The sequence below is a fragment of the Elephantulus edwardii genome, unplaced genomic scaffold (genome assembly GCF_000299155.1).
Source record: "Elephantulus edwardii isolate Elephantulus edwardi_28Jun2011 unplaced genomic scaffold, EleEdw1.0 scaffold00186, whole genome shotgun sequence".
Taxonomy (NCBI): domain Eukaryota; kingdom Metazoa; phylum Chordata; class Mammalia; order Macroscelidea; family Macroscelididae; genus Elephantulus; species Elephantulus edwardii.
Window position 1 is genome coordinate 5042495 of NW_006399936.1, and position 13264 is coordinate 5055758.

Consider the following 13264-nt stretch of genomic DNA (forward strand, 5'->3'; position numbering starts at 1 on the left):
TAAATAAAGGGCTATAATAAATAACTCCTAATAAATGCACTGGTGGCCTACTGGCAAGAAGCTGCACTGCAATCCCAAAGGCACAGGGTTTGAGGCCACCAGATGTTCTATGGGAAAAGGATGGGCAATCTCATCCCGTGTGATTAACTACCTCTGAAAACCCACTGGAGGGTCAGCTATGGGTTGGTTCCTACTCAACGGCACACAACCACAACAACAATAATAAATGCACTAAATCTCAAGTTAATCCTCTCTACCTCTTCCAGTGAAAGTCCTGGATTAATAAGATCATATACCAAGGCAGAGTGGACTTTTACATATTCAGTAAATCTCTGATTTAACTGGCTTCCAGTGTCTTACAGCAATACATCGCTTACTCAAACTGCTTGCTCTCCACAGAAAACTATTCCATATAGTTTCAATGAGGCTAACCTCGCTTTTCCACCAGAGCCAAGATCCTACCACATAGCCTAACTGGTGGATACATGGTTCAGGCCTATTAGCAAATTGCACAATTATTGTCTTAGGAAGTGGCAGATAATCCACACTCCATGCTCTGCTTAAGACATCTCTCAGGATATTTTTTTAGGGGTATTTTTTTTCTTTTTTTTATTAACTGGCACTTTTTCTTATTTCCATTCATTCAGTGTTGTACATTTTCCTCCTTGCTCACCCCCCCACTCACACACACACCATCCCTGAGTTCATTTTTCTTTTTTTTTTTTTCATTGTTACACACCATTCATATACCCAGCCCACTTTACTATGCATGCAGCTCTTATTCTGGACTCTTGCCATGCAAATAATACCTAATCTTATATCCCTTTTAAACAGTTCTCTCCCTCATCTGTTTCCATGCAGTGTACACTATTTATCCTCTTTTTTCTTAGTTCCCCCCCGCAAGCCCAATGTCAGTCCTATTTTATAACAGTGGCATTATACAGTATTTTTCCTTTTGTAATTGAGATATTTCACTCAGCAAAATGTCTTCTAGGGTCACCCACTCTGTATAGTATTTCATAGGTTCCTTGTTTTTCAATGCAGCATAGTATTTAATTGTGTGAATATACCACAGCTTCTCTATCCATTCATCTGTTGATGGGCACTTGGATTGTTTCCAACTCTTTGCTATTGTGAACAAAGCCAAAATAAACATGGGTGTGCATATATCTGCTTGGGTGGCGGTTCTGGTTTCTTTAGGGTATACTCCCAGTGGTGGAATTGCTGGGTCAAATGGTAGTTCTATTTCCAACTTTCCTAAGAGAAATTCTTTCCAAAAGAACTGACAAATATAGGATATAATTGTTCAGAGCCACTGCTAATCATCTTGCCTACAATGCAGTGGTACAACTTCTTCAAGAATAAATCATGGTAAAACAAAGTTGGTGAAGGAGAGAGACAGGCCTAGCGGCATTATCTGAACCTTGGGATCCAGCTTTGCCTGAAGCCGGTTACCCCTTAGCCTTCCCAATTACTAAGCTAATAAATGATCTTTTCTGGACAAAAGAAAAGAGAGTGGTGGGTGGCTTCCCTAGTTTAAGTTCCATTTCTCCTATATCTAACTAACAATAAATATCCAATTTATGCACTGCTGTGCATCCCTGTAAAATACATCTTGTACATTCTTAAGTAAAGGTTAAAAATATTTTTAACAAAAGCCAGCCTGATTGTTATTGTTAGATGTTATTGCGCTGGTTCCAGCTCACAGCAATGCTTTGGTTTTATTTTTATTTTTCAGATGTCAATTCTTTTTATTTATTCATTTTAATGAATGTTTACAGAGACTTTGGATTTCCATCCATTCATTGGTGCACATTTTCCTCCCTGCACACCCCTCCCCCTGTTTGCTTTTCTCTTTGAAAAGTAAAAAAAAAAAAAAAATTAAAAATTATTTCATTGTTAAAAATTCCCAACACCCCCCCCCAGACCACTCCACTATGCAGCTTTCGTTCTAGCATATGCTAGACTCTAGCACACGCTTTGTGCAAGTGAACAAAACACAGCCCAACTTCTCACCAACTGCGGGGTCTGCATAGCTCCCTCAATAAAGTATCATTTCAGACCAAATTCCCCATGCAGGAGCTTGCTAACCTGCAGAAACCAATAGAATCCAGAGATTACTTTTTGCAAAGTGGTGATTCAATCCGTTCCAGAGATATCATCCATTACACAAAACCAAAACTTTTCAACCTTTCTACTGTACAACTCTAGCTATCTTTCATTCACCTAAAGCATTGAGGGCTCTCTTCTGCCTCATTTAAAAAAGAGGGGAAAGCCAAGTATGAGGTGTGTACACACACATACACACCGTATTAGGATGACTGGACAGCAGCAATGAAAACAGTCAGACCTTAAGCTGCAGAGTTTCATGGGTTCTTATTAAACAATCCTGCCTCCTCAAATGCTTTCAGGTCAGCAGAAAAACTGGAGGCGGATCTGCCCACAGGATCCTCAACAACATCCAGGATGCGAAAGGGACTGGATGCAATGTGGGGATGGCTGAGTCTGACTTCTGCCTCTTTCATGAAGGGGAACCTTCCTCAACCATATTATTCCTAGCAGCAAACAGATATCTACTAGGTCAGACACACCACCTCCCTCATGGGCACACGTCTACTTCCACCAATCACTGAGTTTATGATTCATTGTTGACTCACAGACTTCAATCACAGTTGTGGTACCAAGAGTGGGATTTATCAGGAAAAAATAGGTTGGGGAGAGGGAAAAACAAAAAAGTACCCCCAAGTCCAGGTTTAGTCCCATAGTCCAAAGCCAGATTAACAGCAAAACACAAGTCTTTACTTAGTAAAAGTCCTGGTTTTAGTTCAGTAACACAAATTCAAGAAGCCTTTGGTTTCCTCAATCATCCAGCAAAGTCTGTTTCTGAGCAGTTATAAATCAGCTTCTCCTTCAATCATCTGGCAAGAACAGCAAAATCTTTAACTGTGACCTTTATCTCAGGGCTCTTCTGGTTACACCTTGCCACAGATTCTCCACAACAATGTCACAGTCTTTCCACAACCATCATCAGGGTCTCAACCCATAGTAGAGTCTCGCTCCATTCTCCCTCAAGTCTTGCTGCCCAGTGTGGGAAGCACTCTCTTTCTTACCCTAGTCCCATAGCTGTTGGTAATTTGCAAGACCATGTGTCTATAGCTAAGGCAGCTGGAGACCAGACAGGGCTAAGGTAACGACTAGAAAGCCAACTTTTAAGCTAACACCACACAGGACCTATGGGATCAATTCCCACTAGAAGCTCAAGAAAACACCAAGAGCCCAAGTTCAACACCCTTCCACTCTCCTACTCCATTGGTTTTGAATTCTGCCTGCAGTTAGCTGAAATCAGACTTCTCTCCTCCTTCAGCTCAACATACAATAGCCCAGATTCTGGAATCAGGTTTTGAGGATTCTCATGAGAGCTACTTAGAACTGCTTCAGGGTTTGAAATCCCTCATTCAGACATAATCTTGAAATAAAAGAGTGTCTTGAAATGAAAAATATATTACAGTTTTCTCTGCAGGGCCTTCAGGACTAATGGGCAGGATGAAAGGAAAGAAGTGGGGAGGGTGGAATGAAGGGGTGAAACAATAGGAGAGAAAGAAGAAGAGGCAAGAGAAATTGAGTATGTTACAGACTGTGAGGGCCTTCAGATAAGACTTCTTTTTAAAATTTTTACTTCATAAAGGTTTGACTACAAAACTCATGTACATTGTGTTTCACACTCTCTTTCATTCAACTTGTGTTTCACACAATCACGCCCATTCCATCTCACTCACCCTTGGGATGTCGATAGTATCAAGTTTGTTCTGCAGATGAAGAAACTGGGGTTCACTAATATTATATACATGTTGTTCTGTACCATCAAGTCAGAGTGGACTCAAAGCTGACCCTCTAGGGGGTTTTCAGAGGCTCTAAATAACATGGGAGAAGACTTGCCATATTTCTCTTGAGAAGGAGCTTGTGTATTAAAATCGTGTACCTCTGAGTTCACAATGCAACTCCTTACCACTAAGCCACAGAGGCTCCCTACTTATATATTGCTATTGTTGGATAATATCGAGTCAAGTATGTCTCATAGTGACTCGATGAACAACATATTAGAACTCTGTCCCATATTTATAGGCAACCCTATATAAAGCACCTTGGTGGTACAATGGTTAAGCCTTAGGCTACTAAATAAAGAGATGCTATTTGAACCTATCCAGCCATGATATGGGGAAAAGAGACCTAGCAAACTGCTTCCACAATGATTATAGCCTATAAAACCCGATGGGACATATTACTGTGTCACATGGAATGAGTATGAGTCAAAAAATAGACTCACAGCACCTAACAACAATAGTGACTTGAGTTTTTAGGGACACAAATCAAGATGCAGAAGATTCTAATTTACAGACGTAAACACATGCTTTAAAGCGTGTTGCTGCTTCTACTCTGTCAGGTCCCCCTCTTCTGCTTTCAGAATCATTTAATACAGAAATATGCAGCAAATTTCATGGGTGACTAAGCCTCATGAAGATAACAGAGCATCATTACCTAAGAAACAGAGGTCAGAGCAATTTAAATACCTTGATTACCACAGAACTACTATGGGCAGAGCAAAGTCTAGAACCCAATTTCCCTAACTCAAAGATGTGACTCAACCCACTGGCCTAGAGTCTATTTGATAAGTCGATGTCACCGATACAGAGCAAAACAAGCACTTCTGTTTACTCAGTGGACAACGGAGATCTTACCTCACATTCTAGAGCATTTTAATTGGGAACTGAAAGGAAATAGTCATGATTTTTTTTTTTCTGCCTCAATGTATCTATCCACATTGAGTTCATTTGTTGCTGTTAAAATGTATCTGGGAGGTACATCCTCTATACTGTTTCAAAACCTATAAAATGGGAAGGGATGCAACACCCAGGTGCACTACAATTTTGGCAACAGAGAATGGCAATGTGTATACAAATTACTTTCAAGTTCAAACCAGAGTCATAAAGGAATAGCATCCTGTTAGCACACAGCACTCAGGTGTGTTTGTCCAGAAGAGTTCAAGGTAACAAGTGTCAGTATTGCACATCTACAGAATTTAGATCCAAATCTGGATTTCCGTTTTCTCCCAGAGAGGTGAAGATCATGCCGGACGTGAGCAGTGGCTGCCCTTTAGTGAGACTGTCCCCAATCTCCAACCACTGAGTTAATGTCACTTAGTTCCTGGGTCATTGAGATGGCCCACGCTGGCCTGAGAGCATCTGCATTTGTAACTATTGCTTTAAAAAGCTGAGCAAATACAGACTCTAAAGCCATTAATGATTACATTTAGTGCCAAAATCATGACCAAATAAAAGACTCTTTAGTAATTATTCCTAGAGATGTGGTGGAAGGGAAGGTATGTAGGGACCAAAATGCTACAAGAAATTAAAAAACAATCTTTGCATCTATTTGGGGTTTTTTTTCCCTCAAGGATACTCATTTTGCTTAGAATACGCATGCACTGAGATTATTTCATTTATTCCATCCAACAATTCTGCAAGGAGAAGAGTGTTGAAAACTCCATGGACAGCCAAGAGAACAAACAAGTTTATCCTGCAGAGAGTGAAACCAAGCTGCTCCTTAAAGGCAAGGATTTTGAAGCTCTATCACATATACTTTGGGCATGTGGCCAGGAGGGATCACTCCCTGGAGAAGGACATCATGCTTGGAAGGGTAGAGGGACAGCAGGAAAGGAAGACCTTGGATGAGATGGATTGACACAGTAACTGTGGTAATGGGGGTAGGTGTGTCAGAAACAGTAAGATGGGCTCAAAATAAGACAAGAGTTCAGAGCAACTATGCACAGCGTCGCTGTTTCAGGCAACTCAATGGTACACAACAACAATGAAAACTATAGCTGAGTGATGTTCAACAAATTATCCAATCAAATTTATCCAACTACTAAGTAACGAAGCCAGGTTTTGACACCCAGTTTGGCCTATGGGTTTAACAGACAATACGGTGGGAATTACAAATAAAGTTTGTAGAGCCATGAAGCTTGTTTCATTTCAGAGCCTTTAAACGTACTGTTCCCTCTACTTGAGAACAACTTCTGAAAGTTCACTTCATTTAAGTCACATCTTCCTTAATGATTCTATTTATTCTATTTTTACTTTTTTTTTACAAAATTGTCATTCACGTTAACATTTAAGAAGCACAATGGCTTTTCTTTCAGTCACTCATGCACAGCTTGTTTCATAGCCTTCATCCCTCTACTGCTTCTTGCCTTTCCCTTCAGCCACCTTCAGCTCAGAGCTCAAACCCACTGCCATTAAGTCAGACTGACTCCTAACCAACAGCAGGGCTCCAAAGCCGTCAATCATGAGGGATGCGATTACCAATCTTTCTCCTGCAGGAGCTGCTGGTGGATTCAAAGCGCCACACAAGTTGGCCTTTGAATTAGTAACACAACTCCCGGCAGACCACCAGCACTCCCTTCCGCCGCCTCAGTAAGTTTGTCAAGGACTTTGCCAAAGTGCTAAAGAGAAACACCACCAATTTAAAAACTAAGGTGCTCCTGACTCAAGCCATGGTCTTTTCAAGCACTCTCTACGCATCTCTAAGTTGGACAATGAATAAGGAGACAGAAAAGAATGAATGCCTTGAAACCATGATGCTGGAATACCAGATGTCCTATGAACTGATAAAAGAATAAGTAAGTCTCTCTTGGAGACCGTGCAACCAGGGTGCTCCTGAGTCTCATATACTTTAGACACTGTTGTCAGGAGGGGTCTTGCCCTGGAAAAGGATATCATGCTGGGAAAGGTGGAGGGTGGAGGGTCAGAGAAAGAGAGGAAAACCTTCATCAAGATGGACTGACACAATGACTGCAACAAGGTGAGCATATGAGAAATTTTGAGGGTGATGCAAGATTCAGATCTGTTGTTCACAGGGTCATGTGAATCTGAGTCAACCTGATGACACCTAACAATTACCTGTTGGTTACTTTTCATTCCCTTCTCCTTCATTTCCCAATCCTGGTAAGACAGTCATTTTCATTTTCTAAAGCACATGTGCATGCACAATGAGAAAGCCATGTGTTGTAGTGGATTGCGAATTTACACTGCTAACTGAAAGGTCAATCCCACCAGACTGCTCCTGTTAAGATTTTCCAACCTCTAAAACACAATGGAAGGAGGGGGAACACACAATGGAGGGTTGCTGTGAGTCAGATAGGAATCCCAGGTAGTGGGTTGTTTAGGGTATAGACACACATTCACGTTGTTAACACCCCGCTACTCAAAACTGAGTCAAGGACAAACATCAACACCACCACAGAGGCGTTTAGGCAGAATGCAGACTCTCATGCTCCACTCCAGAGTTGCTACCTCTGACTCTGCGTGCAACCAAGAATCCCAAATGATGCTCATTCACTTCAAGTCTGAAAAGCATTGCTCCACACAAGTGCTACCTGTAGAAATAACAATGTGTACACCAGATACAACAATAACAATGTGTGCACCAGGTACAATAACAATGTGTGCACCAGGTACAACAACAACAAAGTGTGCACCAGATACAACAATAACAATGTGTGTACCAGGTACAACAACAGCAATGTGTTCACCAGGTACAACAGTAACATTGTGTTCACCAGCTACAACAGTAACAATGCGTACACCAAATACAACAATAACAATGTATGCACCAGGTACAACAATAACAATGTGTGAACCAGTTACAATTTCCCATTTTCAAGTAGCCACATTAAGTAAAGTTCAAAGAACCTGTTACACTTAATTTTAGTACTTTTATTCAATTACTCCTTGGGAGAAAGATGGGTAATCTCTTGTGTTATTTACAGCCTCTTAAAACCAGCTAGATGGTGAACTATGAGTGGGTTCAGACTCAAATGCATGTAACAACACTACAAATGTTAACATTTCAAGATATCATCAATACACAAATTACTACTGAGCAATGTCACATTCTAGGGTGTTTTTTAAACCAAGTTTTCACAGTCTGGTGTGTAGTATATACTCAACAGCATATTTCAAATGAGAAAGTCATCAGTGAAAAGTGGCTACTGGACAAAGAGATCTGGACTAACAGGGCTAGTACTCACTGTCGTATTCTTTATTGTCTTTATGACAACCAGACTTTTCATTCCTAATTTTTTTCTTTTTATGTTTTCTATCTCCCTTTCTTTTCTACTAAAATGTCAATTCTTGTAAAACAAATGTTTCATCTGTCTATTCAATACTTTATCCCCAGCACCCAAAATGGAAACATTTAAGTATTTGCTGTGGACACACATTATTTATTACTTGATGAATGCATGGATTAGATGTTATAGTTAGGATTTGTGGGCAGCAAAGGAAGCTCTGGTGTGCTAGAGGATAAGAAGTTGTCTGTCAACCCAAAGAGAGGTGGTTTGAATTCACCAGCTGCTGGAAGAAAGATGACAATCTCCACCCACATGGTTTATGGCTTCTGAAAACTCACTGGAGGGTCAGCTAGGAGTCAGTTCCAGCTTGATGGCACTGAGCTTAAGGTTTTGCTGAGTAGTCATTTGATATCATAGAAGAAATCACAACTTTGAAACTGGATAAATGTGGATTCCAATCTTGGATGAGCCACTAGTCAAGTGATCTTGGGCAAATCAAGGATGACTCCCTATAAGATGAGAATGTTGCTATTTAGACCAAGGACTGACCATGACACTCCAAAGTGATAATATATCTAGCAAGTGCCAATTCCCATAAGAATAGGCAGTTCCATAAAAGATAAGACTTCTCCTTCTTCCTCCTTCCTCTTTCCAGATTCCATATGCAGCTAATGCTGCTGACCCATTTCCTCTGGACAGCAGGAACCAGTTTACTGTTGCAACCATTTTCCTGAGTTTTCTTCAAGCCAAAAGGATGTGTGTTCTAACTGTTGACAGAGACAGTAACCTCAAGCTATGGTGAGTCAAAGCCCATTGTCCTTCGGGCTGAGTGGTTTCCAAAGTAAAGTTGTCCCAGCTACTGGGCAGTATAAGGCAGGGCCTCAAGTGGGAGGACACAGGTGAAATGGTCACTGTCACTTTGATGGGATCTACAAGGGTGATCAGTTCCCCTGCCAAAAGGTCTCCTCCCTCAGAAGCCTTGAAGCCCTCTCAGTGACTTGGGAAATAAGGAAAGCTATGTTAGGACTTTGTTCTTTATTGAGTTAGGAAGGAAAGAGGTTTATTCAACTCTCACGTATTAATCATTGCCCTGTGCCAAAGCACAGAGTGAGGCTTCTCTATAGCTTTAAGCATACACCCTAATCCCTGAGCTGATGTACATGGGCTAACCTTAAATGTGATTTTAAAGCACTTTAAGTCAACAGAACAGGAGCAAAACAAAGGCTGGATTCAGAGATAACTGGCATGTCATCAAAGGAGTCCTAGTGGTTGTGGTGGTTAAATAGCTTGGTTGCTACCCAAGAGGTCATTAGATCAAAGCCACCATCAGCTTTGAGAGAGACAGATGTGGCCCTTATGAGGACGCTGCACTCTGCCCTGCTGGTCACTAGGAACTGGAGTCAATGGAAGGCAGTGGGTCTGGTTTGGAACCTCAGGGTGGGGGGCACCAAGAAAATGAAAACGTGAGGTCTGTTTTGTTGAAGAGAAAGTAAGCACAAGGCAACTCTGATTTCTCCCTGCTCTCTCTTTTGCTGAAAACACTAGAATCAGAAACACTTGCCCAAATTAATAGGCTATTGAAACACACTGAAAATAAACAATAACAAGCACATGAGGGGAAAAAAATATTAAAATCTTTCATTAACCTACAGATCTTTAATTAGGTCAATAGTGGAATGAGATGTCAGGTTAGCTGTGAGGGGTCTGAGGGGAGAGCGTATAGAGGCTACCACCGAAAAGGTTCCGAGTGGGGCCAGGAGCCAAGAGGAAAGGGCTGCTGTCACCACTTTGAATCTGTGTTTCTGTTTCCTTTTCTACAAAAGAGGAAGAATACCAAGAACACCATGCCTTTATCTCACCTGGGAGGGAAGTAAAAACCCAAACTGATGGAGCTAATGGAGACGTCACAGCTGCCCCTCAAAGGCTTGACATCCACATTAAGACTAGAATGCTGTTCCAAGCCAGTCCCGGCATACTCTGAATGCAAGGACCTTCTGAGAGAATCCCCAACAGTCCGGCATCCACCGTAAGACAGATGCAGGGAGCTTCTGGTTCTTAAGAGAGTTTCTTCTCCAGCACTTCTAATCAGCACCAACGGAGTTTTTATAAGGACCTGCCATAAGCAACAGGTTGTAAGTGGTTCAGCAACTCTCCCACTAAATCAAAGGTCAGAGGTCCCAGTCCACCCAAAGGCATCACTGAAGAAAGGCCTGGCAATCTACTCCCCCAGCAAGCAGCCCCCAGCCACTGGGAAGCACACAGTTCCACTTTGAGGTTGTCACAATACGGTCAATGACTCCATGATGACTGGTTGGTTGGTTGGTACAAGTACAATACATTAGAGTGGTAGACTGACAGCCCAGAACCATAGCCCTTCAGCTTCGCATTCTCTGAGTGGCTACCAAATAATTGGCACTGGGGCCCAATTAAGACAACCGCTTGCTGGAAACTACAGACAAAGAATGTCACAGTGCTAGAAAGATCTCTTCAGAGGTCACACACTGACAGCAAAGTAATTTACATACCTTTCCTTCCAGGTCTCAGTGTAGAAGTTCAAGGGGAAATCTGGCACGTTCTACCCTTTCAGTCAGAAATATTCCCAAACCTGACAACTAGGTTTCCTGACATGAACTCCGCCCTGCCTCCACCAACTGTAAGTCCTTAAATAAAGTGATGAGACAAATAAAGCATCCTCTTCATTATTTACAGCTGTTACAAAGCAACCCAAACACATACTGCAACGAGCCTTATATATGTGTCCCTCTTCCTCAAAGAGCCTCTGACACTTCTCCTCAAACACACAGCTTTAAAATTAGAACTGGGAAAAGCCACAGGCACCTTTATAAATCAGAGGCTACCCCACACACAGAAGAAGCCAGAACATTCTTCCAATCAACAATTAAACAACTGAAACCTTCCCAGACATCATACCCTTTCTTTATTTTGCTGTCTTGCATTAATCATCCTAACACCTTTTTAATTATAAACGCAAACTGGAAGCCATGGCTTATGATGTTCTAAATACTGATTTTCCAGTTAAATTAGGCATTTGCTGTTTTATGTTTTGATAAGAAGGTGCTGTTTGAAGCCTCTTAAAATATTGCAATTAGTTCTGGCTGTTGAAACAGACAAGGCATTAACAGACACATTTGCTGTTTCCATGTAATGTGCTGGAATGTTTATGCCGAAGTGTACTCCTCTCAAGCTTTTAAAGCATAAGGCATATTTTTAAAAGTGGAAGAAATCAATCAAAATACACACACTCATTATACACTTCTGAAGTTCTTTCTAAAACTTGCTCAGGCTATAATTTAAACTTAGAAAGCACAGCTCTTGAACAAGAAGGCAGCCTGTCAGGGAGCAATCCTTATTTACCTATTGGTTCTGTTAAGATGATACCATCACTGTAAGTGACAAACTCTGTGTTTCTGCTTGACAATTGCAATTAATTACTGAAATACAACTGATAACAGAGCCATCCATCCAGATCTGTTTCCCAAGCAATGGAAAACAGAAAAAGACAAGGGCAGGAGTTCTGGAGTTTGGACATCTTCACCACATCGTAGTGCTGTTCTGGGTCCTCTGACTGGCAAGAAAGCTAGGTTGTTAATTTTATCTGCATTTAAATTTCAAGTCCTCTCTTCTCTCCTCCTCTCACCATCAGTCAATGGTAGGAAAGAAATAAACACCTCACCAGACACTGACTCCCATCTGTTGCAAAGGAAGTACAGGGAAGAAAGGGTACAGGTGCAAGGCATCAAAACTCTTAGGGCACCAACGGCCATGCAGAAACCGATGCCCCTGTGGCAAGACCATCTCGGTGGGCACTCGGTGGAGGAGGACAAGAAAACGGGGAGGTGGGAATCGCCCCTCAGCCTTTACTAGAAAGCTCAAACTCTCAAGCATCGCGTTTTGAATCGTTCCCTAATCATTTTTTTTCCCTCCCACTCGATGATAATAAAAGTTGGATTCCAGCCACACTGCTGCGTTTAGGGGACGACTTTGAGAGACTCCGGGGGAATCTCAAAGCTCCTTAGTCAGTCTAGCGACCCTGGGTTCATTCCTCAGTTACATCCCAAAGGCAGCACCCCAGAGCCGTGGGGAGGGGGCCAGAGCCGTTGTGGGGGGATACATGGAGGACACAAGGGCTAGAGACTCCCCGGTTTGGAGGTGGGAAATCAGGCCAAAAAAATGAGAACATCTTTGCAAGAGGAGTCTGGACAGACAGATGGACACTCCTTGCCTCAGATCTGAAATCAAGTGATTCTTAGCTAGTAATGGCATCCAGTCGTTCCAACTACTCCCCTTGAACAGCTCCATCAGGTTCCAGAGAGACCTCTTGGGACTGAGTGATCTCACAGACCTGCCTGGATCTCCAAACGCTGGTGGCTTCTCCCTCCACCGAATGCCACACACACAAACACACACACTCCTCAGCCCCATCCCGGCCAGCCCAGGGTCTTACCTGTACCACTCCAGCCCCTTCTCATAGTTCCTGTCGAAGAAGTGCGGCTCTACGCCCACCGCCCGCACGTCCGGGTGCACGCGGATGGCCTCCAGCAGCGCGCGGGTCCCCCCTTTCTTGACCCCGATGATCAGCGCCTGTGGCAGCTTCTTCTCCCCGTAGTCTGGGGTGCTGGCGGCGCCGCCCCTCTCGCTGCTCCAGTTGGCCGCCCTCCGGCCTGCCAGCTCCTCGTCCGTGGTGCTGGACTCCTGCGCTTCCCTCTCCAGCAGCGCGCCCTGCGCAGTGATCATCTCGCCCGGCGCCAGCGGGGTCCGGAGCCAGGCGTCCCGGGAGGAACCGCCGCCGCCGCCGCCGCTCGCCAGCCCCCAGCCGTCGGCCCCGGGCACGGTGGGCTGCTCCGGGGGCGCGGGTGGCTCCCCGAGGCTGGCGTTGTCCGGAGGCGGCGAGGGGGCGCCGGGGCGCACGGGGGGAGGCGGCAGGGAAGGCGGCAGCGGGCTGGGCTGGGGCGCGGCGTTGGCGCCCGGCGGCTCCTGCAGCGCCAGCGGGAACTGCAGGGAGCCCGAGCCGCCCAGGAGGCTGTAGCACAGGTAGGTGACCGACAGGGACAAGGTGCACATAAAGAGCAGCTTGCGCGCCGGCGGCCCCTTAGCAGAGGCGCCAGGCGGCGGCGG

General features: G+C 43.7%; 1 protein-coding gene across 1 annotated transcript in view; it reads right to left on the reverse strand.

The window, feature by feature from the left end:
• HS3ST4 (heparan sulfate (glucosamine) 3-O-sulfotransferase 4) overlaps positions 1-13264 on the reverse strand; it is a 466237-nt gene that overhangs the window by 452249 nt on the left and 724 nt on the right. Inside the window, exon 3 of the mRNA XM_006896636.1 lies at positions 12594-13264. Coding sequence (XP_006896698.1) covers positions 12594-13264 — 671 coding nt within the window. The remainder of the gene's footprint in view (positions 1-12593) is intronic.